A 23885-nucleotide genomic window follows, 5' to 3' on the forward strand; every position below is an offset into this window, starting at 1 on the left:
AAGTAGGCAGGTCTCGACTAGATAATAAGCCCCTGCACAGCCCATGCAATGTTTAGCGATTATAATGCAGATCAATTAGAGATTATTACAAAGGTTGTCTAATAGGAGGGACGCAGTAAAACGTTTAGTTGTTTTGTTTTTAAAAAAAAATTATTAAATACTCAACGGGTCAAAAATAGGTCCTAAAATAAAACCCACTTGAGGAAAACACGTCATGGGGTCAAATCAACATTGGATTGTAAAATTAGAATTGAACTAGATAATTCGTAAGAATGTGATAACATTGACGCCGCTGGGGTTTATTATATTTTCATGTTTTGTTCGATGGTCTAACGGAAGCAACTAATTGATGAGGCGAGATTCTAGCTCACAAATTTCACTACGAAACTGTACAATGCCTAGAAGTAGGAGGAACATTGAATTCTCTACCAGCATTATCGGAATCCAGATTTGATATATACGTCGGGCGAAGCAAATAGGAGAAGAATTAAAAAAAATTTTATTCTCTATTGTCTTCTGGCACTTTTCTACTCACTTCATATCTTGTTGTTACCAACATAAGTGCCTGCTCCACTCACTTTTCTGAATTAAAAATTCACCCCATACACCGGAGCATACTCAATGTCTCAATCGTTTCTATGTTATATGTTTGTGATGAGAATATTGGCTATTAAGCTTAACTGCTGGTCAAAATTACTTCGCGATGGTGGTGAACGAATCGGCGATCTCAAGAAGTGGGTGAGAGGGGGATCTAGAAATGACTTTGGGTTTGAAACGAATATTTTTTGTGTTCGTGGATAGCTCACACGGTAGAGCCACGCTCTCACCTGCCAGGCGGAGTTGTCGTACCAATAAGGTCGCAGGTTCAAACCCCACCACCGCCGCGAAAAATTTTTATTCTCTATTGTCTTCTGGCACTTTTCTACTCACTTCATATCTTGTTGTTACCAACATAAGTGCCTGCTCCACTCACTTTTCTGAATTAAAAATTCACCCCATACACCGGAGCATACTCAATGTCTCAATCGTTTCTATGTTATATGTTTGTGATGAGAATATTGGCTATTAAGCTTAACTGCTGGTCAAAATTACTTCGCGATGGTGGTGAACGAATCGGCGATCTCAAGAAGTGGGTGAGAGGGGGATCTAGAAATGACTTTGGGTTTGAAACGAATATTTTTTGTGTTCGTGGATAGCTCACACGGTAGAGCCACGCTCTCACCTGCCAGGCGGAGTTGTCGTACCAATAAGGTCGCAGGTTCAAACCCCACCACCGCCGCGAAAAATTTTTATTCTCTATTGTCTTCTGGCACTTTTCTACTCACTTCATATCTAGGAGAAGAATTACTAATGTGAATGCACTGCGTGGCCACTTGAATTGCTATCACTGTTCTCGATTATCACCGCAGAAACGAGAACGTTTCGAGACTTTCGAGTTCACAACTACCGAGAAAAACATGAAACAACACAGGCCGAAGGAAAAGGCGATTTGTTGTGGTAATGTCAATTAACGTTTTGATTTCATGTCTTAATTAATGTAATTCGTGAGAGCTCCCATCGATTTAAAATTCCAAGTGCTCTTCCCTCAATATTATGGGCTGTATTGCAAATTATTGCAATTCCATACATGATCCTTTCACTGTGTGTACAGATAGGCAGTCAGGAACTAAAAATAAACGAAAATACACAAAAAATACAGAAAGCAAAATGAAATTAAAATTGAAACTACAGAATCGCACTTCAGTCAGTTTCCATTTTGGCTAACACCACTTGACAAGAGGTGGATTTAATTTTCTGGGACATACATACAGATAATAATGTTTAGCTAGTTTAGAGTAAGTTGTAGGAGTAGGAGGTGTATTTCCTCTCTCTGTGACAGTGACCTATGACTACTATGATGATGAGTGAGTATGACGACCCATGGCACTTCGAATTCGATTTTTCAAAGTCAACGCTAAAAGCTCCCCCCCCCCCTCCCATCACTTAAAGCCAGATTACCCTGAGATCAATTTTGAGTAAAATTCCACAATATAAATTTATAAAATTATAACTTACTTACTTACTTAATCCTCTTCGGGCCTTGAGGCACATAGGGCATCCACCAGACATCTCCATTTTTTGCGATCGGCTGCTTTTGCGGTGGCTGTATTCCAGGACAGGCCTGCTTCCTTTAATTCTTTCTCCATGGTCCTTCGCCAGGTTTCTTTAGGTCTTCCCCGCTTTCTCTTCCCATCTGCTGTCCAGTACAAGGCTGTCTTGGGTAGTGACCCTTTTTCCATTCTGGCCACATGACCCAGCCAACGCCATCTTCTTCTTTTTATTTGGCTATCAATGCTAGTGCAGTCAGCTTTCTTTAATAGATCCACTGTTCTTATTTTTGTAGGCCAAAATAAATTAAAAATTCTTTTTAAACACTTGTTCTGAAAGGCTTCTAGTTTCTGTATTAAGGAGGATGTCATTTTCCAGCTTTCACTTCCATAAAGCAGTACACTTAAAACATTGCTCTTGTATATTTTCAGCTTTGTCTTTCTCATTATTTGCTTTGATTTCCAAAAGTTTTTCAGCATGCCGAAAGCCTGGTTTGCCTTTTGAATTCTGTGCTTGATATCATGTTCTGCATTTCCGTCGTCTGTTATTTTGGATCCGAGGTAGGAGAACTCTGTTACCTCTTCAATTATATGTTCATCTATCCTAATTTCACTGTCACAAAACTTGTCTTCACTTCTTTATGACACCTCCCCCTCCCCAATTCTATAGAATAAATCGCATCAGAAATAACTTGATGCAAAAATGAGCTGAGCAAATTGATTGACCTGATCTGGATCATGACTGTCATACAGTATAGGGAATCCTGCCTGTAATAAGTTAATAAGCCAAGCCAGTTATTAAATTTAAATTATAATAATTCTGATTCTAATAGCTTTAATTATTAATAGTCATTAAATATAATATATAATTCATATTCATATTCATATACTATGATATACCGATATGTCAGGGATTGAGGCCCGCTCTGACGTTGCATAGTTGAATCCTTGGAAACGATTTTACTCACATTCTCTGGTTGTACTCAGGTGTAAAATAGTACCTGGCCATTAACAGCGTTGTTTTTGTCAGAAAGCAAATGTAATATCACCTTACGGGTGTAATGTCTCTTTCTACATGTGTTGTTGGATAGGGACACTTTGTTATGCGCTTTGGGCACATTCATTAAGTGGATATTAGTAAACTAATCATGAATCTATGGTGTACTCTGGTGCACTCGCCAACCCAAATTCTTGTTGTCTTGTCTTATTCCTATTTTTTATGTGCATCACGTCAGCTCTTCCTGTTTACGCTGTCCTCTAGAATAAAGTGTTGACTTCTAACACATAACTTTCTTAAACTTAAATATAATTTATTTGTTTGTCCCGTGCTACAAATCATAGGAATATCACCACCAGTAAATATCTGCCTCAAGAACAATTTCTACCAAGAATATGATATCTGAACAGGGATGGAGATGACCCAGTACCAACACCTGAACTCGTTTCAGGCCAAACAAACTTGCAATCCTAAAGCTTGGTTGATGGGTTTTCTTCTTTCCCTTCAAATAAACTGACAAAGGCTTACTGTCCGCACACATATTGTATCACGTTACTTGTGTTAAACATTTTTTTTGGGAACAATTATCTTATATGATTATTATTATCCACCATCGCAGTAATCACTAAATTAAAACGGATAATTTTTTTGTAAAATTGAGAAGTTATTGAAGTGGAAAAATGCCTTCAATATAATATATAATAATAATTGTCACGTTACTGTAGAACGAGCTAAAGTCTCAATGGAATATTAGCTTTAGGCGACCATGAGTTGTTATTTTTCAAACCTGTTGCTATGCTGTCTTGTGTTGACAATGCCTCTCAGTCGTCATATGAATACTACTCACCATGGTTATATAAACCTATGGCAGGCCGCAAAACGTCACTTGCTATTATTCGCACAATGCAGGGTTGAAAAACTCTGAAAAAAAAAATGTGTGAAAAACGTTTGGGGCCGGAAAATAGCAAGGCATAGTGCAGGTTACTGTACTGTGTAAGTCTGTAAATGGGTGACCAAAAACTTTGCATAACGAAGGCAAATTTATGCAATATCAGTTTGATAAAAAAAAAAGGATCAATAAAATCATAGTACAGAGAAGGCAAATCTGTTACTAGATGTCCCAATAAAGTATAACACAGAGAAGGCCGAAACTGTGTTATACAGGCCGGTTCAGAATAAACCAAATATAACACAGGAGACCAAACACTGTGTTATAAAATATTAAAAGCTAGTCGGTTCGGTGACGAATTAAAAAGCGACATATGTCGTAATATCACATCTCCATAAAAGAGTGTGATAATAAAAAGGTGCCCGTTAAAAATTGAGTCGGTCAAATCTCTATCCAGATCCCAAAAGGATAGTGCTAAGTCTTGTAAGGAAAACAAATTTGAGAAGCACGGTTGTTCTCAATATTTGTTGGCCGTGATCTTTTCAGAGTGAAGAAATACCCACACTACACATCTTCCCGAAAAATCAGAGCAACGTTGTTTCAAGATTACAGAGGAGCAAACCCAAGATGATATATATAAACAAACATAAAAACAAACAAACATCGATCATAAATAATTCAGTCTTAAGAAGCTTCTTAAATGTTAGAACACTAGGAGCAGGTTTTGTTCTAATACTGAGAAAGTTCCACAGATGTGGAACTGCACAGTTAAAAGCTTTTTGGTGAAAATTATTAATGCAGCATATTTCTTTAATTAAAATTAAGAGATTCTGATGATCTTAAGACACGACGAGGTGTATAGACTTCAAAATGGTCTTGTAAGTAAAAAGGGTCTACATTATCGATAGAATACTTGGGGCAACGAGACAAAAGAGTGTTACAATAATCTATTCTACTAAGTGTAAGAGAAGATACTCATAATTTCATTTTATTCATGTCCAGCATGGATCTTTCACTGGAGATTCTCCTTTTAAATAAAAATTATTATTTTGAATGATTTTAGAAATTTGAGTTTGCATAGTAATTTTACTGTCAAAATAAACTCCAAGATTTCGGACACTGTTTCTAGATATGCTTATTATACAATCTACAATATTAATATGGGTAGACGATATTACATTTTTGGAACAGCTGTTTTCTCACAATTATATTTCAGTTTGGTCATTGTTTAATTTTAATTTGTTAATTGTCATCCAGTCTTTAACGGCAATGATATATGACTCCAACCTTTGAATAGCTTTGTGCCCATCACACGGGTCAATAGGAAAGTAAACGTGTGTAGCATCAGCGTAAGAATGAAAGCCAGCAGAAAAAGAGCTAATGACACCATTCAGAGGTGTGGTGTTCATTGTGAATAAAAGCCCAATCCTTGTGGAATGCCAAAAGATAAAGGAACAGTATCAGAGACATGTTTGTGATTTATGCTAACAAACTACGCCCTACACTCAGAGTAAAAGAGTATAAGAGTAAAACCAATTTAAAACTGCCCCATCAATCCCATATACACTTTTTAATCTGGTGAGAGGAATATGTTGATCAATATCTGAGGCTGCACTGAGGTCGAGAACTACAAGAATAACATTTTTCTTAACCAAGTAATTAACAATGTTATTATGTACACGCACAAATGAACTTTCAGTGCTATGACCTGGTCTGTAGGCAGATTGGAAACTAGAATATAATTTATTATTAACTTGTAGATGTTCATGAATATGTGCAACCACTTTTTTTTGGGATAAATTTTGACAAAACAGTAAGATTTGACACATGTCTATGGTTCTTAAGTTGGTTTTGTTGAGGTTTGATTTATATATGTAAACCAGTTTAGATATTATCTCTTTTGGTTAGTGAGGTTATTATAATTCTGTATTCATTTGGATTATGTTCCTCAGTTCCCTCCAGAGCTGGAGAAAACTCAACTTTATAAAATTTTATTTATTTATTTTGTTTTGTATTTTATTGCAGGATGCCTTGTGGCTGACAATGTGTGACGAAAGTGACAAAAATCAGCAACTTTTAGAAAAGTTATCAAGGCAAATCTCTGAATTAACAGCATCAGGCAGTACCCACATAAACGAAATCCCTCCTCCCAGCATTGGGAGCCAGTGGGTACAATCCAGTGGTCTGCCCTCTGAGGATCTTTCACATCCACCCCACCCACCACCTTTTTCTCCTCTTTACACTTGGGATCCATCATTCTTGCAGCCACCATCATCACCTTCAGATTCTAACCCCCAGCTGTCCAATCCAGGTTACAATATACATGAACCAGCTTCAGCCCCATCTGCATTTTCATTCCCTCCACCTGCAAATTACAATCATATAGGACATACTAGTAGTCTCAGCCCTGATCCTGTTTTCCCATCTCGTGAATTTCAAGTATTAGGTGATTTGAGCGGTAGGTTTTCTAATATCCCAAGATCCCCTACAGCTACACAAGAATACAATCCTATCAGACCGCCTCATCACAATTATCATCACAGTCATACCCCTATAGTTGGGCGCAGCTTTGTCCCAACAGTTCCCGTAAAAGAGGATCTATTTCCTAACCTGTCATCTGTTTTAGGAGGTGACTCATCACCATTGAACTCTCGTCATAATTTTGATTTACTGCGAAGTCCACCTGTTCAAAATCAGCAATTTCAGAGTAATGGTATAGAAAATATCCATGATAACAATTCGTCTGATATCTTCAAACCACCTCCATCATTTGATCCCCGTACACCCCCTCCGGCTTTTCCACTACAGAGACAACTCTCTGACTCGACTGGTCAGACCTCTGTCCCTCCTCCATCCCCTCCTGAGTTTTTAGATTTTCTAAGACATCAAACTAACCCTGCAATCAGTTTAGATTTGGGTGCAACAAATACTGGGGATAATAATATATGGCAAACATTTCCTGTTGAGAACCAAAGTGTCTCCACCAGTGAAGAAGGAAAGCAGTTGTATACTGAAGCTCTTAACAAGTGGAGTTCCTTTGATTTTGTTGGCATTGACGATCCCCAAAACGCCACTGATAATTTCACTCCTGCACAAATCGATAAAGAGTTATCCCTTCCTGAATCGACTGCACAAATTCAAGATCCAAGTAAACCATCATATTCGGATATTGCCAAAACACCCAAAGTAGCGGTGTCTTCAACAAAAGTTGAGCAGACCATTTCTGATACCACTTCAAAATCTCGGTTTGTGTCCAAAGATGGAAAGCCTTATCGGCCTTTGATTCAGAGAACAATTTCCGCTTCAAAGTATTGGCCAAAGGGAAGTTCTGAGAGAGTTATAGATCAGCCTAAGGTATCACCTACCTCTCGTTATGGTCTTGATAGTTTTGAGGATAGTCCATTGAGTCTGAGTAAAACAACTGATAGTTTAGGAAGCACAACCAAGACTAAAAGAAGCAGTAGTAGTGCTGCTGTACTTGATGACTTGTCATTGAATATAATGGACAAAAATGTTATCAACTGTATTGATGACAATGTTCCTACAAAAAACCTTAAATCTAAAGCAGACCAAAAGTCGAAATGTAATGTGATGGATACACAATCAAAGGTCAATTCGTATTCATCATCATCTGTTAAAATGCCAAATGTATCTTCTTCAGCCTCTGAACCAGAGGATAATCTATTTTTTGACCCCAAAAGGATCTTTCAACCAAAGAACACTTATAAATCTAGAGCTCAGTCTCCCACGCAGAAACTGTCTGGTAAGTCAAACATTCAAGAGAAGAATCAGTCTGGTGATACAGTCCTAAACAATGGTAAACCCATGTCATCTTCATTCAAGCTTCCAACTGCTGCCAGACAGCACGACTACATTAACAATGATCTTAGAGACACCAACAAAGTGACCAATAAAACAGCTGCAGAGGGTGCCCATTCTACCACATCTAATAATGGCAATAATGATGAGGCGCATGCTAAGCAGAGGGAAACTTCAAGATCATCTTCTGGGAAACGCACTGGTACTGGAAGGGTAAGTCAGTTGACATATGTTTTTGCTTATTGTTGTTGTTATTATTATTATTATTATTATTATTATTATTATTATTATTATTATTATTATTATTATTATTATTATTATATTATTATTATTATTATTATTATTATTATTATTATTATTATTTATTTTTATTTTTTATTTATTATTTATTTATTTATTTATTTATTTTTATTATTATTTTATTATTATTATTATTATTATTATTATTATTATTATTATTATTATTATTATTATTATTATTATTATCATTATCATTATTATTATTATTATTATTATTATTATTATTATTATTATTATTATTATTATTATTATTACTATTGTTGTTGTCATTGTCATTGTCGTTAATTATTATTATTATTCGAGTGCGGTCCTTGATCTACCTCCACAAGTGAGAAGAAAGGTCACCATTGCTGTATCTTCTATCCCCTTATATCTGTTTTCTCTTTCCATGTTGCTCTCATATTTGTTCTTGATTGCACATTTTTTTCTCTTTCTCCTGACCCTGAAAAGGATCCTTAGCAGAGAGGGAGGCAGTGAAATGTATTATTCCTTTAAAAAAAAAAAAAAATTATTGAGAGATTGTTTTTTTCCTTGTAGATAATCTCTTTGTTTTATATTTAAATTTTTAGTTTTTAATATTTTGTACTTTGTAAAGATTTAAGTGTATCCTTCATGTCAGGATCCATTCCTTGTATCTGGATTGGTAAAAAGGCATGATGATAGATTGCTTGTAGAGTCTTCTGTTCCCTTGTCTTACTTTTTCTACAGTGCTTTAAATATCAAATGTCCCCTATTCACCTCTCTTTTTTGCTGGCACTGAAATGACCTAAAAATGTTGCAAGTGCCATAAAGCCCCTTGAAAAAAATTGTCATTATTATATGGAGTTATGATTATGTCATTGTGCTACAGTAATAGTTGTATTTGTGCCTTATTTTTGTGTCAGCGAAGCAACTGGGCGGGGTTCCTGACCTCCCATATGGACAGGAAGGCACTTACTGAGTCTTCTATCCCTATATTATATATATTTGTATTCCAACTTGCTTTCTGTCTTTGTTTTAGAGTGAGATAACTTGTTTTTATCCTGGGCCTGGCTGGGAGGGAAGCAGTCAAATGTATAGTTAAGAGTTTTGGGAGATGATATTTTTTGTCTTGTAAATCATCTCTCTGTTATGCACTGTGTTAAGTTGTCTATTTCAATCATTTATTAAACTGTGATTTTCAGGTTAATGGGTCTTATCACAAGGATAAGAGGAAGATGACTGATGATGATAAATACACAGACGGACAAAATGGTCACAGATTCTTGCCAGCCCATATTGATAGGGACAAACTTGGTAAGTACACGTAACGAAAACATAACAAAATCCAAGTTGGTCAGAAGGTTAGACAGTGGTTAGTGTAACCACTTCCCGACTTTGGATTCTTTGTTGGTCCAGATAATATTTAGGCATCTTTTGTCTCTTTAGTATGACACTCGACCTATGACATGGAGTTTTGAGTGCAAAGTTGATTTATTAGAAAAGGCTGGTTACTCATATTCTCTCACCATATTCAGCTCTTACCATAAATTCAGTTGTAAAATGATTACCTGGCTGTGTTTTGTCATTTATTCATTCATTCAGCATACATGTCATATAATTTTCCATCTTTCTCCCTCCCCCCCCCCCTCCTCTCTCTCTTTCTATCTGTCTCTCTCTCTCTCTCTCTCTCTCTCTCTCTCTCTCTCTCTTTCTCTCTCTCTCTCTCTCTCTCTCTCTCTCTCTCTCTCTCTCTCTCTCTCTCTCTCTCTTTCCCCCCTCCCTTCTCTTTAGATTTAATTTTTAAGAAAAGATCTTTTTACTCAATCATCAATTTTTTCAAATTTTTTCTTTGTGGTCAACAGAGAAATGGCTTGGTGTGGCACGAGAAAAGCTATTAACCTGGGGCTGTCTCCTTTTGGTGCAAGCAAAAACTCTTTTGATTTATGTATTGAGAATAGTCCTTTTCCTGTAAGTATCGCTTAGTTTAAATTATAGCAAGTAATAATAGGTTGTTATGTACACATTTATATAGTGCGTTTGCTTGATTTCACCATACTTAGTGCACTTCAGTATGCTACAGTTGTTCTGCCTGCAAGCCATATGAAACATTTTTTTGGGAGTTTGGTACACTACGATATTTTCCATTTAACTTTTACCAAGAGGATATCAAATCTAATTCCTCCTGCAAGTCTTTGAACATCTAGCTAATTTGTGACATTACACTGCGGCTGATGCCTAGGTTATTCCAATTTGCCTTGGGAATAGACCCTTAAGAAATATTCATTTTTAATAAAAAAAATTTCCCAATTCATGCAAGCTATTTTCTTTTTCTGTTAACTCGATACTTATTCACTCCTGAGTTGAGTTAAATGAAATATCAACAATTAATTGAATTGGTTCTCAGTCATTTCATCTTTTATTTATCACTGGTAGAGTAAATTTTGTCTCTTATAACTATAAAAGTTATAATTATTTTTAATATCTGTTTGTCTTCTCACATCTGATCCACGTTTTTATTGTTTATTTTATTAGAACCTATGGTGCTTTCTGTTTGACTTGGTATGCTCTGTCCAAATCCTGGGGAGTAATAAAGACAAAAGTGTATGCTAAACTCGGCAAGAAAACAGATGACAGCAATACTTGGAAGTCAAAAGATTCGTCGCGACGAAGGATTGGATTAGAAGAAAAAATAACTTTACCATCTACAGGTACAAATTGCACACTTATCATTCAGAAAAGTGAGTGGAGCAGGCACTTATGTTGGTAACAACAAGATATGAAGTGAATAGAAAAGTGCCAGAAGACAATAGAGAATAAAAATTTTTTCGCGGCGGTGGTGGGGTTTGAACCTGCGACCTTATTGGTACGACAACTCCGCCTGGCAGGTGAGAGCGTGGCTCTACCGTGTGAGCTATCCACGAACACAAAAATATTCGTTTCAAACTCAAAGTCATTACTAGATCCCTCTCTCACCCACTTCTTGAGACCGCCGATTCGTTCGTACACCACCATCGCGAATAATTTTGACCAGCAGTTAAGCTTAATAGCCAATATTCTCAACACAAACATATAACATAGAAACGATTGAGACATTGAGTATGCTCCGGTGTATGGGGTGAATTTTTAATTCAGAAAAGTGAGTGGAGCAGGCACTTATGTTGGTAACAACAAGATATGAAGTGAATAGAAAAGTGCCAGAAGACAATAGAGAATAAAAATTTTTTCGCGGCGGTGGTGGGGTTTGAACCTGCGACCTTATTGGTACGACAACTCCGCCTGGCAGGTGAGAGCGTGGCTCTACCGTGTGAGCTATCCACGAACACAAAAATATTCGTTTCAAACTCAAAGTCATTACTAGATCCCTCTCTCACCCACTTCTTGAGACCGCCGATTCGTTCGTACACCACCATCGCGAATAATTTTGACCAGCAGTTAAGCTTAATAGCCAATATTCTCAACACAAACATATAACATAGAAACGATTGAGACATTGAGTATGCTCCGGTGTATGGGGTGAATTTTTAATTCAGAAAAGTGAGTGGAGCAGGCACTTATGTTGGTAACAACAAGATATGAAGTGAATAGAAAAGTGCCAGAAGACAATAGAGAATAAAAATTTTTTCGCGGCGGTGGTGGGGTTTGAACCTGCGACCTTATTGGTACGACAACTCCGCCTGGCAGGTGAGAGCGTGGCTCTACCGTGTGAGCTATCCACGAACACAAAAATATTCGTTTCAAACTCAAAGTCATTACTAGATCCCTCTCTCACCCACTTCTTGAGACCGCCGATTCGTTCGTACACCACCATCGCGAATAATTTTGACCAGCAGTTAAGCTTAATAGCCAATATTCTCAACACAAAATATAACATAGAAACGATTGAGACATTGAGTATGCTCCGGTGTATGGGGTGAATTTTTGTGGTCTTGTTGTCACACTTATCATTCGTAGTGTTCTCTTACTACTAGTTTAATATTTTTTATAAAGCATTCTGATGTATAATTTCCTGCTTCCTTATAACATAATTATCAAGGAGAAAAGAGAAAAAATAATAAAAACAAACCAAAAACAACCCACCTAGCGTATGTTGTAGAAATTACTTGTATTACAAGATATCACAATGTTTGTTATTAATTATTTTCCTCTTTTTTTGATATAGGGGATGAAGCAATGAAAAGATTATTGGCCTGCAAGGGAAAAGATCCATACAGGTAAATGTATTTTAGGATAGTTATCAATGAGAAATTTACAAACTATGGTAATGCCAATATCTGATCAAAATCAGATCTCAAATGATAAAAACGAAATGGCTTATAGAAGAACTTGCTATTGAGTGAGTGAATCCATTTGTTACCTGATTCAGTCCCTTGATCAGTGACAGAGTCATAATTACAAGGATCCACTCATATGGGTGTGGCATCAACTTTTCGAGTCTCCGGTGGAACCTGGTCTGGTCCAGCAGGTTTTCCACTTTTCATTTTTTAATGGCACCCATAATCTCTGCTATCGATGATGGATCACAGCTAATTGGTAATTCGTGCAGACAAAATTCCAGGATGGTTTTGTCTGGTGATGGTCTGTTCAGAAGGCAGTTGAAATGTTCCCTCCACCACTTAGATTTAGTCAGATGATTAAGACATGAATGATGTGCTTTTAAAAAAATCATTAAAGCAATTTTCAGTTTTAATTAAAAAATGTATTCAAATTGAAAAAGTGTGTTTCATTTCTTTCCCCTTTGGTCCCCAGTATACTTGGTGTGAGGCAGGATTCTAGTGATGAAGATATTAAAAAGTATTATAAGAAGCAAGCTGTTTTAGTTCATCCTGACAAGGTAAGAAATACGAATAACCCTCATTTGCACGACCTTTGCCTTATGACTGTAGTTGATTTTCTTTTATCTTTTCTTTCATTGCTCCTCAACTAGCCTAATATTTTCAACATCTCACTTTTTTTTTTTCTGACATTAAATTTATGGTAGTATTAGATTGTACAGTCCACAATGTTTTTGCTCTTTGTAAATCACTAAGAGCTGATGTTTCTAAATATCTTGATTCCCAGTTTGTTGACATTTTTACAGGGATGTTTGCATTTGCAGTTGCTTTTAGCAATTCTTTTGTGTATTTAAGGACTTGTTCAATTTGTATTATAATGTTACTACAGTGACAGCCAGGTAGACAAAGTAAACTGCAATGCTTTCTGTTTTCAATATGGAACATTGCTGGATGGACAAGTTCTAAGAAAACTCACGACGTTGAATATTGTATAAGAAAGAAAAAGAATTTGTAAGTTACTGAGATATCAGTCAATGCAAATCTCAACCAAATTAACTTGCAGATATAGACGAAGAGACCTGCCATATATACTGAATTGATTAATATAAGTCTTGAAATGTAAAATAAAAAGTCCTGAAGAGAGGATTCAGATATTACTTAGCTCTTCGTTTACAAGGGTAAGACATTTCTATTTAATCTATCAATGTTAGATAAACATTGGAAATGAGGTATTTAATAAACGATAATTGAAATGAGGAAAATATGAGTAAGCAGAACCAGATGATGGGGGAGAGGTTCAATAGATCACTTGCTTAACTCACAAAGGGACTGAGATCAATCCTAGGTGAAGTCGAGGTTTTTTTTCGGACCCCCCCCACCTGTTCATTCTGCAATGAATGGGTAGCTGGGTATATTAGATCTGATGGAAAGAATTTTGTGATAAGTTAGCATCCTATCCAAAGGGTAGCAAGCAATTGCTATTGTCCATTTCATGCAATAGGATAAACTCCAGCTCTTTGGGCTTTAATTGTAAAATACTACAATTAGAACTTGGGGAATAATTTTTAGACACTTTAAGAGATTACACCACAGTATCTTATTACAGATTAGATTGGGTTTTTTGGGGGTTTTTTTTTTTATTTCTCAGAAATTTACTCCATATTATATCAGCTTTTTATTATTATTTTTTTTTTTCAAGCATGAAATATTGAAGCATTTTTTTTTTGTTTATACATCTTCAATGTTTTTTAGTTAAACAATGTGTCCACATTTTTTTCCCCCTTCAGAATCAAGAACCTGGTGCTGAGGAAGCATTTAAAATTTTAGGTCATGCTTTTGAAAAGATTGGTGAACCGGTTAGTCCATTTCTTTGTTGAAAATGTTCTTCTTTTAAAAAGATATAAAGGAACTTGAAAACAATAACAGTAAATGAACGCTTTGAAATCTTTTGAAGTGATGAAATTTTACATTAATGATAATAAATGGATTAAATATTTTTTTCTTCCCCCAGAGCATTCCAGGCTAACTTTGATTAATTGCTGAAAGAAGGGTTGGGGATGGGTTGTGCTTTAATATAAGCTATAAGATAATAAGAGTCGGATACCCTCTTATATCACAGCCAATAAAAATAAATGGTAGAATATATGTGTATTGAAAAGATGCTTGTACAAAATGACAAATTTCATATTGTAATTTACAGAGCAAGCGAAAGGAATATGATACCCAAGCCTTGGTGGAAAGTGAATCGGAGCTGCGGGTAAGATGACTGTATATTAATTGGTAGCGATAAGAATTGAGCAACTGAGATAAATAAGTACATAGCTGGCAATTGTCCTGATTTGGCAATCTGGAGAAAAGAAAAAAAACAACAACCCAAAAACATTGGACTGTTATATGAATGGAAATTACCCTTACAGATCCCAGATTATGAATTTTTGACTAGCACATTAAAGCGAGGAACAGAAAAGGCTCTTAATCTAGATTAAATTATATAATAGTCCAAACACACAGCTGTTTTTGGGAATTGACAGCACAGTGCATTAGGGTGTCCCGTTTTCACTCTGAAAAGTTGGCCGCTATGTAAATATATTTCTGTGAAATTATATCATTTTATGCCAACAAAATCCCTTATTATAATACATTATTTTTAATCATTTCATCTTTGCAGAAGGAGTTTGCAGATCTTATTTCAAAATTACAGACAAAGATTCAAGAGGTAAACGTTTTGCTATTTCAACTAATGTCTTTGTTTGATTCTTTTCATTTTGATATCGACTCAATCAAATAAACTCTTTAACAAAACAATTTTATGTTTATAAGCTGCTGATATATTCATAAATGAAATAGATATCAATTTGAATGACTGTATATTGTTTTCTTCAGTATTATACAGTTGAATAGTTATCATTGGTTACTATTTTATTGTGGTTTTGCTTCTTACTTCTTTTTCTTTTTGTTTAATGAAACGGCTTTCTAGCCATTAACATATTTTTTATTTCATTAACTAAAATCCTAGAGATAGTGTAATGAGTCTCAAGGAAAAATGTTTAAAATGTTGAATAATACGACTTATGCTTGAGAGAACTGACATTGATACAAGCAAATATGAAGTGACTGACTGTTTTCCTACGAAAATCTTCACCGACCTTCATATATATATATATTGAATCGTGTTGGATACAAATATGGTACGAATAGTGCTCAACGAATAGTGCTCGACATGTAACAATGGAGTGAATTATTATTGCAATATTTACCAACAACAACACACAACAAACCAAACCCATGTAACACACAGTCCTGACGATGGCGGGAAGGCCTGAAACATTGATGTAGACTGACTCCAACATCGTGGTAAATATTTCAATAATATATATATAGTAATTCTATGTTCATAACAAGGATCAAGGATAGTCAAATAAAACCGTTTAATTCCCTGACTTCTTTCAACCATCTCAGATTCTTTTCCAACTGATACAGGTAGTAAGCATTGCTTTGTTGCATATTTCATTTTAGGCTGCCAATTTGATGCCCTGTGATAATTGTGGGGGCAAGCATCGTCGTGTCCCTGTCGATAGGCCTTTGTACAGTGCTAGGTTTTGTCAGAGGTGTAACATCAGACACAATGCTAAGGAGGTGAGAGAAAATTTGGTTTTTGAAACAAGCAAGTTTCAGTTCTGTCTCTGAGAGTTTTTTTTTTTTTTCTTCTTTGTTTTTAATGATCATGTCCCTGTCCCATAATTCACTGCAAGAGGGGCTTTGGTATTTTTTTTGGTCATTTTTCTTGAGGGGGGGAGGTCCGGCTTCTTTTTCTGGTTTTAACAAAAAGTTTTTTGAAACTGATTCTACCATTGAAGGCATGAAATCATAAAACTCCTGACTCAGAATTTCAAGAAAGATAATATAAATTTACACGGTATTTTCTCGTGATAATAATAATAATAATGATGAAATTTGGTAAAGTCTCCTGTGTTTTAACGATTTATGGTTAGGTTTGAATGCAAATTAATCCAAATTTTTTCTTCTTCTTTAAAAAAGAAAACAAACCCAAAAAAGTATTTATTTATTTTTCAAAAATACTTTAATATTATTTATCATCTTTGCAGTTGTAAGCATTTGAAGAATAGACTGGCAACAGGTTATATTAGAAAATATCTCCTCTCTCATGAAATATTTTTTTCCCCCAGGGTGATGTGTGGGCCGAGTCCACAATGCTGGGTTTTTATTGGAATTACTACGCGGTGATGGAGGGACGTGTTTATGATATTACAGAGTGGATGAAATGTCATGTGAGTAGTAGCAAACCAATTTCTCTCTCTCTCTCTCTCTCTCTCTCTCTCTCTCTCTCTCTCTCTCTCTCTCTCTCTCTCTCTCTCTCTCTCTCTCTCTTTCTTTCTTTCTCTCTCTCTCTCTCTCTATTTTTTTTTCTTTCTCTCTCTCTCTCTTCCCCCCCCCCCCCCCCCCTCCCTCTCTCTCTCACCCCTTCTGGGTGGGGTTCCTGGCCTTCCATAGTGGGCTCTTAATGTTCTTCTATCTCCTTATATCTGTTTCCCAACTTGGTTTCTTTCTTTGTCTTGGAATGAGATTACTAAGTTTTGCTTTGGTCCTGGCTTTTGTGCTTGGCTGGGAGGGAAACATTCAGATGCATAGTTATTTTTTTGGGAGATGATATTTTTTCCCTTGTAAATCATCTCTCTGTTATTTGTTGTTATATTTGTTATTTTTAATATATAATGTAAGCATTTGAGTGTATTCCTCATAGTGGGGGCTTTTGCTGGTGTCTGGATGAGACTTTTAGGTGATCTTAAACTAAGTACACTGATAGTGTGCTCTTGGAATCTACATCTGTTTCCTATTTGAACCAATTCCCCGTTGTCTTACCTTTTCTTGGATGCTTTAATTGTAATTCTATAACTTTTTACGATCCCATTTTCTTCCTTTTTACTGGCGCTGATATGACCTAGATTTAAATGTGTTACAAGTGCCGTAAAACCCTTAAAAACATAAAACAAAACATCTCTCACCCCTCTCTCTCTATATATATCTTTCTCTCTCTCTCACCAGTTCGAAGCGATGAGTCACATTTTGATAAGATTTATAAGGGGCTGGGAGTGAAGTGGCCCATTTGTTAACTTAAGGCATTAACTTAAGTTTAACTGTGACCCAGAATGTCATGGGTTCGATCCCCGCTTCCAGCTATTTTTTTTTCCCTTGGGCAAGATTATTAGCCCCCAATTTGACATTTTGGACAACATGGGTGATTCCTGTTGACATCAGACGTTTCTTTGGTGGAATATATATATATTTCTTTTCGGAATGTCTAGGCTACGACATCTTAATATGCAACGTGGAAGGGTGTGATTTTTTAAATATTAAATATTTTTAATAAGGGATGGATTACCTGAAGCCTGAGGAATTATTTCATTCATCAAGGAGATGCAACTGTTGCTTGCTGCATGAAATTCTGTGTATATTTTGTTTATCTGCTTTTACCCAAGTTTTGATTAATGTTTTGCTGATGAAGTATATTGTTTAATTCCCAAGCCTGCCATTTTCACCTTTTGATGCATTTTAATGGTGTTACTCTCTGTGTCTCCTCCACGTTTACAGCAAGAATTTTATAAGCGGATGCGTGCCAATGAACATACAGTATTAATTCGCATTGCCACGGATGGTAACAAGAAGGCGAAACATCATCACAATAGGTAAGAAAAATGTTTTGGGCCAATAATGATGGTTTGGATGTAGGAGAGTGATACGAATGCAGGTTTTAAATGATAAAAAGGCCTGTTTGTGATATTATTTTTTTGTCATTTTTATGACCAGCATTTTCCTTGTCTGCCATTAGTATTCTAGTGTTCTTACCATTTTCAAGGTGTAATTCAAATTTCATAGTCATTAGCTCCACCTTGAATATTGTCATCATCATGATCATGATTGTTGTCATTGTCATGATCATGATTGTTGTCATTATCATCATGATTGTTGTCATTATCATCATGATTGTTGTCATTATTATCATCATGATTGTTGTCATTATCATCATGATGATTGTTATCATTATCAATGTTATTATCATCCATCATTAATAGTCTATGGGTATATAAAGGCGAAGTAGTATTACTGGCATTTCATTGAAGGGGTTTGTAATTACTGATCCAAATTGGAATTTTGAGATTTTCTTGGGGGGGTCCATTTGTCCTTAAGAGAGATCTTTGGGGGGAACTTAAAATTTTTTTTTAGAAGAGATTGTGATCATTAGAAAGAATTAGAATACAACACAGCCTCGCCTTAGTGAATGAGATACTGACAATTAAATTTAGAGTGAAAACAATGACTACAATTTCAAAGATTACATAACATCCAATTACTCAATAATTGCGCATAAGCGCAGATCTACATATTATCTTTTAACTTTTCTTTGCCTTTTAAAAAAAACTGGTGCTGAATTGATTGTATAATGTCGCAAATGCCTTAAAACCCTTTAAAGCAAAATGATTATACCACGAATAAATCACTTTTAATGCTCAATTATACCCTCTTCTCCTTACAGTCTTCTTCTTCTTCTTCTTCTTCTTCTTCTTCTTCTTCTTCTTCTTCTTCTTCTTCTTCTTCTTCTTCTTCTTCTTCTTCTTCTTCTTCTTCTTCTTCTTCTTCTTCTTCTTCTTTTCTTCTTCTTCTTCTTCTTCTTCTTCTTCTTCTTCTTCTTCTTCTTCTTCTTCTTCTTCTTCTTCTTCTTTTCTTCTTCTTCTTCTTCTTCTTCTTCTTCTTTTCTTCTTCTTCTTCTTCTTCTTTCTTCTTCTTCTTCTTCTTCTTCTTCTTCTTCCTTCTTCTTCTTCTTCTTCTTCTTCTTCTTCTCCTTCTTCGTCTTATTATTATTATTATTATTATTATTATTATTATTATTATTATTATTATTATTATTATTATTATTATTATTATTATTATTATTATTATTATTATTATTATTATTATTATTATTATTATTATCATTATTATTATCATTATTATTTTTATTTATTAATTATATTTTTGACCATGAATAAATCACTTTTACTGGGTGGGGTTCCTAACCTCCCATATTGGGCAGGGACTGTGTCTTGTATCCCCCTAAATCTGTTTTCCAACATGCTTTCTGTCTTTGTCTTGGGATGAGATTACTTGGTTTTGTCCTGGCCATGGCCGGATACCCTAGCTGGGAGGGAAACAGTCAATTGTATAGTTATTGTTTTGGGAGATGATATTTTTTTCCTTGTAAATCATCTCTCTGTTATGTATTATTATATTTGTTATTTTGAATGTATAAGGTAAGCATTTGAGTGTATTCCACTTTGTTGGATTTTGTGCTTGTGTCCGGATGATATTTTCTTGTCCTGTAAATCATCTCTCTGTTATGACCCTGATCATAAACTTTTTTTTTTGATATGCCTCTTTTCTACAGAGATAACAATCTGGAGGACATTATAAACCGTTTTTTCCCAACCATGCCTGGCCACGCTGGTGGTGCTTCCAGACAAACTAATGGGGCACAGTCACCGCCTGGTTCTGAGCCAGGATGGGGTCAAGCCTCGGCATCTGCTGCTTCTTCCTCTGCCAAGAAAACTGGCGGAGGGAAGCGTAAGAAAAAACGCCATTGATAAAGGCTTTAACAGATTGAAATAGGAAGTGTATTATAGGATTTCTAGTTCTAGGAAATTTTTCATGTACTCTATTTACCCGTTTGTTACTATCGTTGATTTGAATAAGCTTTATTTTCATGTGATTTAAGTTATATTTTCCAATTTGTAAGAATTTTATGATGAAGGGAAGAATTTCTTTTCTTTTTCTTTTATTATGTTTTTTTTTTTTTTTTGGTCTGCTCTTGTTTTGTGATATTTTTTCCCCTATTTAGTTTGGTTGATTTTATATTCTTTGTAAAATGGAGATTGAATTTGGTAGATGAATTATAACGCTTTAATGATAACATGGTTTATTTGGGAGAATTTCTCACATGTCTTATAATTATAATTTTGTTATAGTGTGTTCTTTTGTTTTTGTAATTTGGGAGGATCAGGATAAGAAGTGATTGTTATTATGATTTAATTTAATGTAATTAAGGCTGTTATGTGAAGCAGTGTATCAGAAAAACTCCTTTCTTGATTTCTATTCACTGATAAGAGATGAATGTGTTGGGTGCAGCTTGTGTCTATTTTATTCAATATTTACATATTAGAAGGTAATGCAACCTAATTTTGATCATTTGATTCATTAATGTAAACGTTTGATGACTTGATTTCATGTATTATCCCTCAATATCACGTTCCTTGTTTTACAATTTCGTAAAATGAAGCATTTTCTGTCCTAATCGCATTTCTAATGCCCTCATATAATTAGCTGAATATAAAGACCAATATAAAAATTGTGTATATACCTTTTGAATTTTTAATTAATTTTTTTTTTTTGTAGATGTTTTGGGGTTGTAAGTAAGTAACTAGAAACATTGGCATTTGGTATATAATATATTATTCTCAAAATAATTTTCTCCGCTATCTTGCATTTGTAGATATTTTTAAAAAGTCACCTCTGGAGGGATTAAATCACTTTTTTTCAAATAAACAGGGATACCATATCATTTTCTCACTGAATTATTTTTAAGCGCTTCGAAGCTTCGGCATAAGCGCTATATAAATGTACATTTATTACATTTATTATAATAGCAAAAAGACAATAGCATGTCTTTTACATGGCCCACACCTTTCATCTTAGACTTCAGCAGTTGTTATTGACTCATTAACAAGTTCCCTAGAAATCATCCAGCCTTGGTCGCTGTCTGTCTTTAATTGGCCATTGACAAGTTCACTGATACTAACATCTTGTTCTCTCCCTCTCATAGAGAAACAGGTTGTAATGCCACATCCTTTTTGTTTGCTTTTACTGGACACAGCCGTTTAAATAGGGCCCAAACTTTCACTTTAGTTACTTCTTCCCTCACTGGCTACCGTCGAGTAATGTAAACAACCCACCGTCAGCACCAGTGATAACAGCTGTCAAGACGGGGTGCATTGGCAATAAATTATGTCAGCAGGTAAATCTCATCGCTTTGAATTTCTCTCAGGCAGAGAGTAGTAGAAATTTCATCAAAATACTCAATTTTCTCAGCCCGTTGTGGACGCAGCATCTTTTTCATAATTTTCAAACATATATGGATACAAAGGCCAATTTTTCCTCTACAAGACGCAATTATTTTTATTTACATCATTAAATGATAAGTTTGTGTTTTGCTCTTTTGAATAATCAGAGTTTTTTATGAAATAAATATTTAAATTATAAGTTTAAGAAATATTTAAAAATTCAAAATATCAAGCCAACACTTTTTACCATCAAGTGTGAGGGATCAGAGAAAAGTAGATAAAATTATCTTTCATATGATATATACTTTATTATGTAGATTCAGGGATTTAAGAATAGACGGTGTGGAAAGGAATCTCAATAATTATTTTTGTTACCAACAAAGAGGAGAATATTTCATGATATTTTAGAAACCCAATAATAAAACTAGATAGTGATGATAAGAGACATTTATTTGATTTGATTTCATTGAATTTAACCGGAAATTTTAGATATTTCTTAAATTTACTTATTTAAGTTCTGTTCAGGTTATGGAGAGACACACTGAAGACGGTCATCACACCAGTACAAATGAAATATTTCGAATTTGTTGTGAAAGAGTACAGAGCCATGCTGAGAGATTAAAAGACTCTAGACGTTATCAACAGTTGACTATAAATATAAATGTGAAATTCTGACATATTTAAATATTTCAATTTGCAAGAAATGTGTTTCACTGATAGATAATTTAAAGAAATGCGATGCAGGTATTGATACCTTTGGTTCAATGAGAAAACTCTGAACAAGAAACAATACTTTATGAGGTGAATATGATCCTAATCTTTCACCAGTGATGTGCTATATATGCAGTCTATATGGCACACAAATTAAAAGAGGTGCAAGTCAAGTACATGAAAAAAAGTAATGGGCATGGGTATCTCAAAAATAAGGTTATGAAACTTATAAGAACTCTTTAAGATTTTCTTAGTGGTTTTGATTGTCTTTAAATGAATGTCCTTATATAACAATTTTTACTGGAATTCTTAGAATTCGTTGATTCTGGGATAGATATAAGTGAATCACATTTGACTATGTTTCTGGTTTATTAAAACATTTCTATTAAGACAATGCTGTGATTGGATTTCAATTTCACTTTACTCAAAATTATTACTTTTACGTACAGGTGAACTGATATCTCAAAAATGCCTCAATCTACTGGAATAAAATTTATAGATAGAATGCGCTTGGCCAAGGAGTTCACAACATTGCCATCCGGAAGTATAACGGACCAACACACAAAACTCTGTGTAACCATGAACTTTTATAGTCTGGTTAATACAGTTTAGTGAGAACAACTCACAAACGCGGATGGCAAAAACAATAACAAAGGCCTGAGTGACGTCATCTGCATACTATCTATATGTCTACATTATACAGATATTCAACATCATTTCCATTACTTTTGTTTAAAAATCTTAAGTGTTAAACATGCTAAAATATTCTCTTAAAAATTTTAATTCACTTAAATTTATGGATCAATTTCATGGGTTATCCCTCTTGCTTTTTAACGCCATCATAATTATGATTAAATAATCAATGAAAACTCTGTTAATAAACTCTTTGGTAGTATAAAAATATTTTTGCTACACTTAATAACGGCAATACTACATTAGTTTGAAATTCAGAAAAAAATCGATCAAAACGGCGAAAAAATTGTCTCCCTCTCTTAGTGTAAAGCTATGACTCATCATCACTAGACTGGCTAGATTTACCTGGCGAACTAAACTGAAAGCAATAAACGCCTGTGTGGAAGTTGTATGAAATTGTATCTTTAGAATGCCATTTAAAGTTTCATGGCCATAGAAAGTGGTCTGATCACTGGCTTGTATGTTGTACAAAACATCCATAAGTTTCATTACCACAGTTAATAGGCTTCAACAGTCGTGACGTCACTTCCCACGTAATGACGCATAGTAACTTAGTAACTGGTTCTAAACTATTGGAATACAATGGCGGATGCCCTTATGAAATACTTCTCCGACGAGCATAAAAGTGTATCCAGAGGAGAAAAACATTGTAAATCTGATCATGTTTTGACTTTTATACATTCTGATCACATGACACGTGAAAAAGTTCTAGCCAGCATGAAGAATAAAAAGTACCGATTTTCTTTGTTTAGAACCAAGCTACTCATTACTGGGCGGACATGACATCAGACTATTGAATCCTATTGTGACCTGGATTTTAAAAAATAAATAAAAAAGTGTTTTTTTTATCCAGAAGGTTCACCAGTCTGTTACTCTAAATGTTCAAAAGAAGCACATCTGGTTGTGTTACTTGAAGAAAAAAACATAAATAAAAGAATAACTCTATGATAAAAACAGCATGTAATTAAAATTTAGCAAGAAAACTCGTCCTTCAAATATTGACCTGTTAAAATGACCCATCTCAATCGATTGATGTTTGAAGATATC

At 34.9% G+C, this 23885-nt stretch overlaps 1 protein-coding gene across 1 annotated transcript; it reads left to right on the forward strand.

The window, feature by feature from the left end:
- The first annotated feature begins 1405 nt into the window (after nucleotides 1–1405).
- On the forward strand, nucleotides 1406–22539 carry LOC144962607 (uncharacterized). The gene is made up of 14 exons (XM_078895693.1): nucleotides 1406–1497; nucleotides 5999–8005; nucleotides 9256–9367; nucleotides 9916–10021; nucleotides 10586–10761; nucleotides 12213–12264; nucleotides 12800–12884; nucleotides 14112–14180; nucleotides 14525–14581; nucleotides 14993–15040; nucleotides 15841–15960; nucleotides 16512–16613; nucleotides 17935–18029; nucleotides 19766–22539. The coding sequence occupies exons 2-14, from the start codon at nucleotides 6017–6019 to the stop codon at nucleotides 19959–19961; spliced, it is 3207 nt and encodes a 1068-aa protein (XP_078751819.1). The 5' UTR covers nucleotides 1406–1497; nucleotides 5999–6016; the 3' UTR covers nucleotides 19962–22539.
- The last annotated feature ends 1346 nt before the right edge of the window (nucleotides 22540–23885 follow it).

This window comes from Berghia stephanieae, chromosome 1 (assembly GCF_034508935.2).
Source record: "Berghia stephanieae isolate SIO BIC M18660-M18661 chromosome 1, UCSD_Bste_1.3, whole genome shotgun sequence".
NCBI classification, from domain to species: Eukaryota; Metazoa; Mollusca; class Gastropoda; order Nudibranchia; family Aeolidiidae; genus Berghia; species Berghia stephanieae.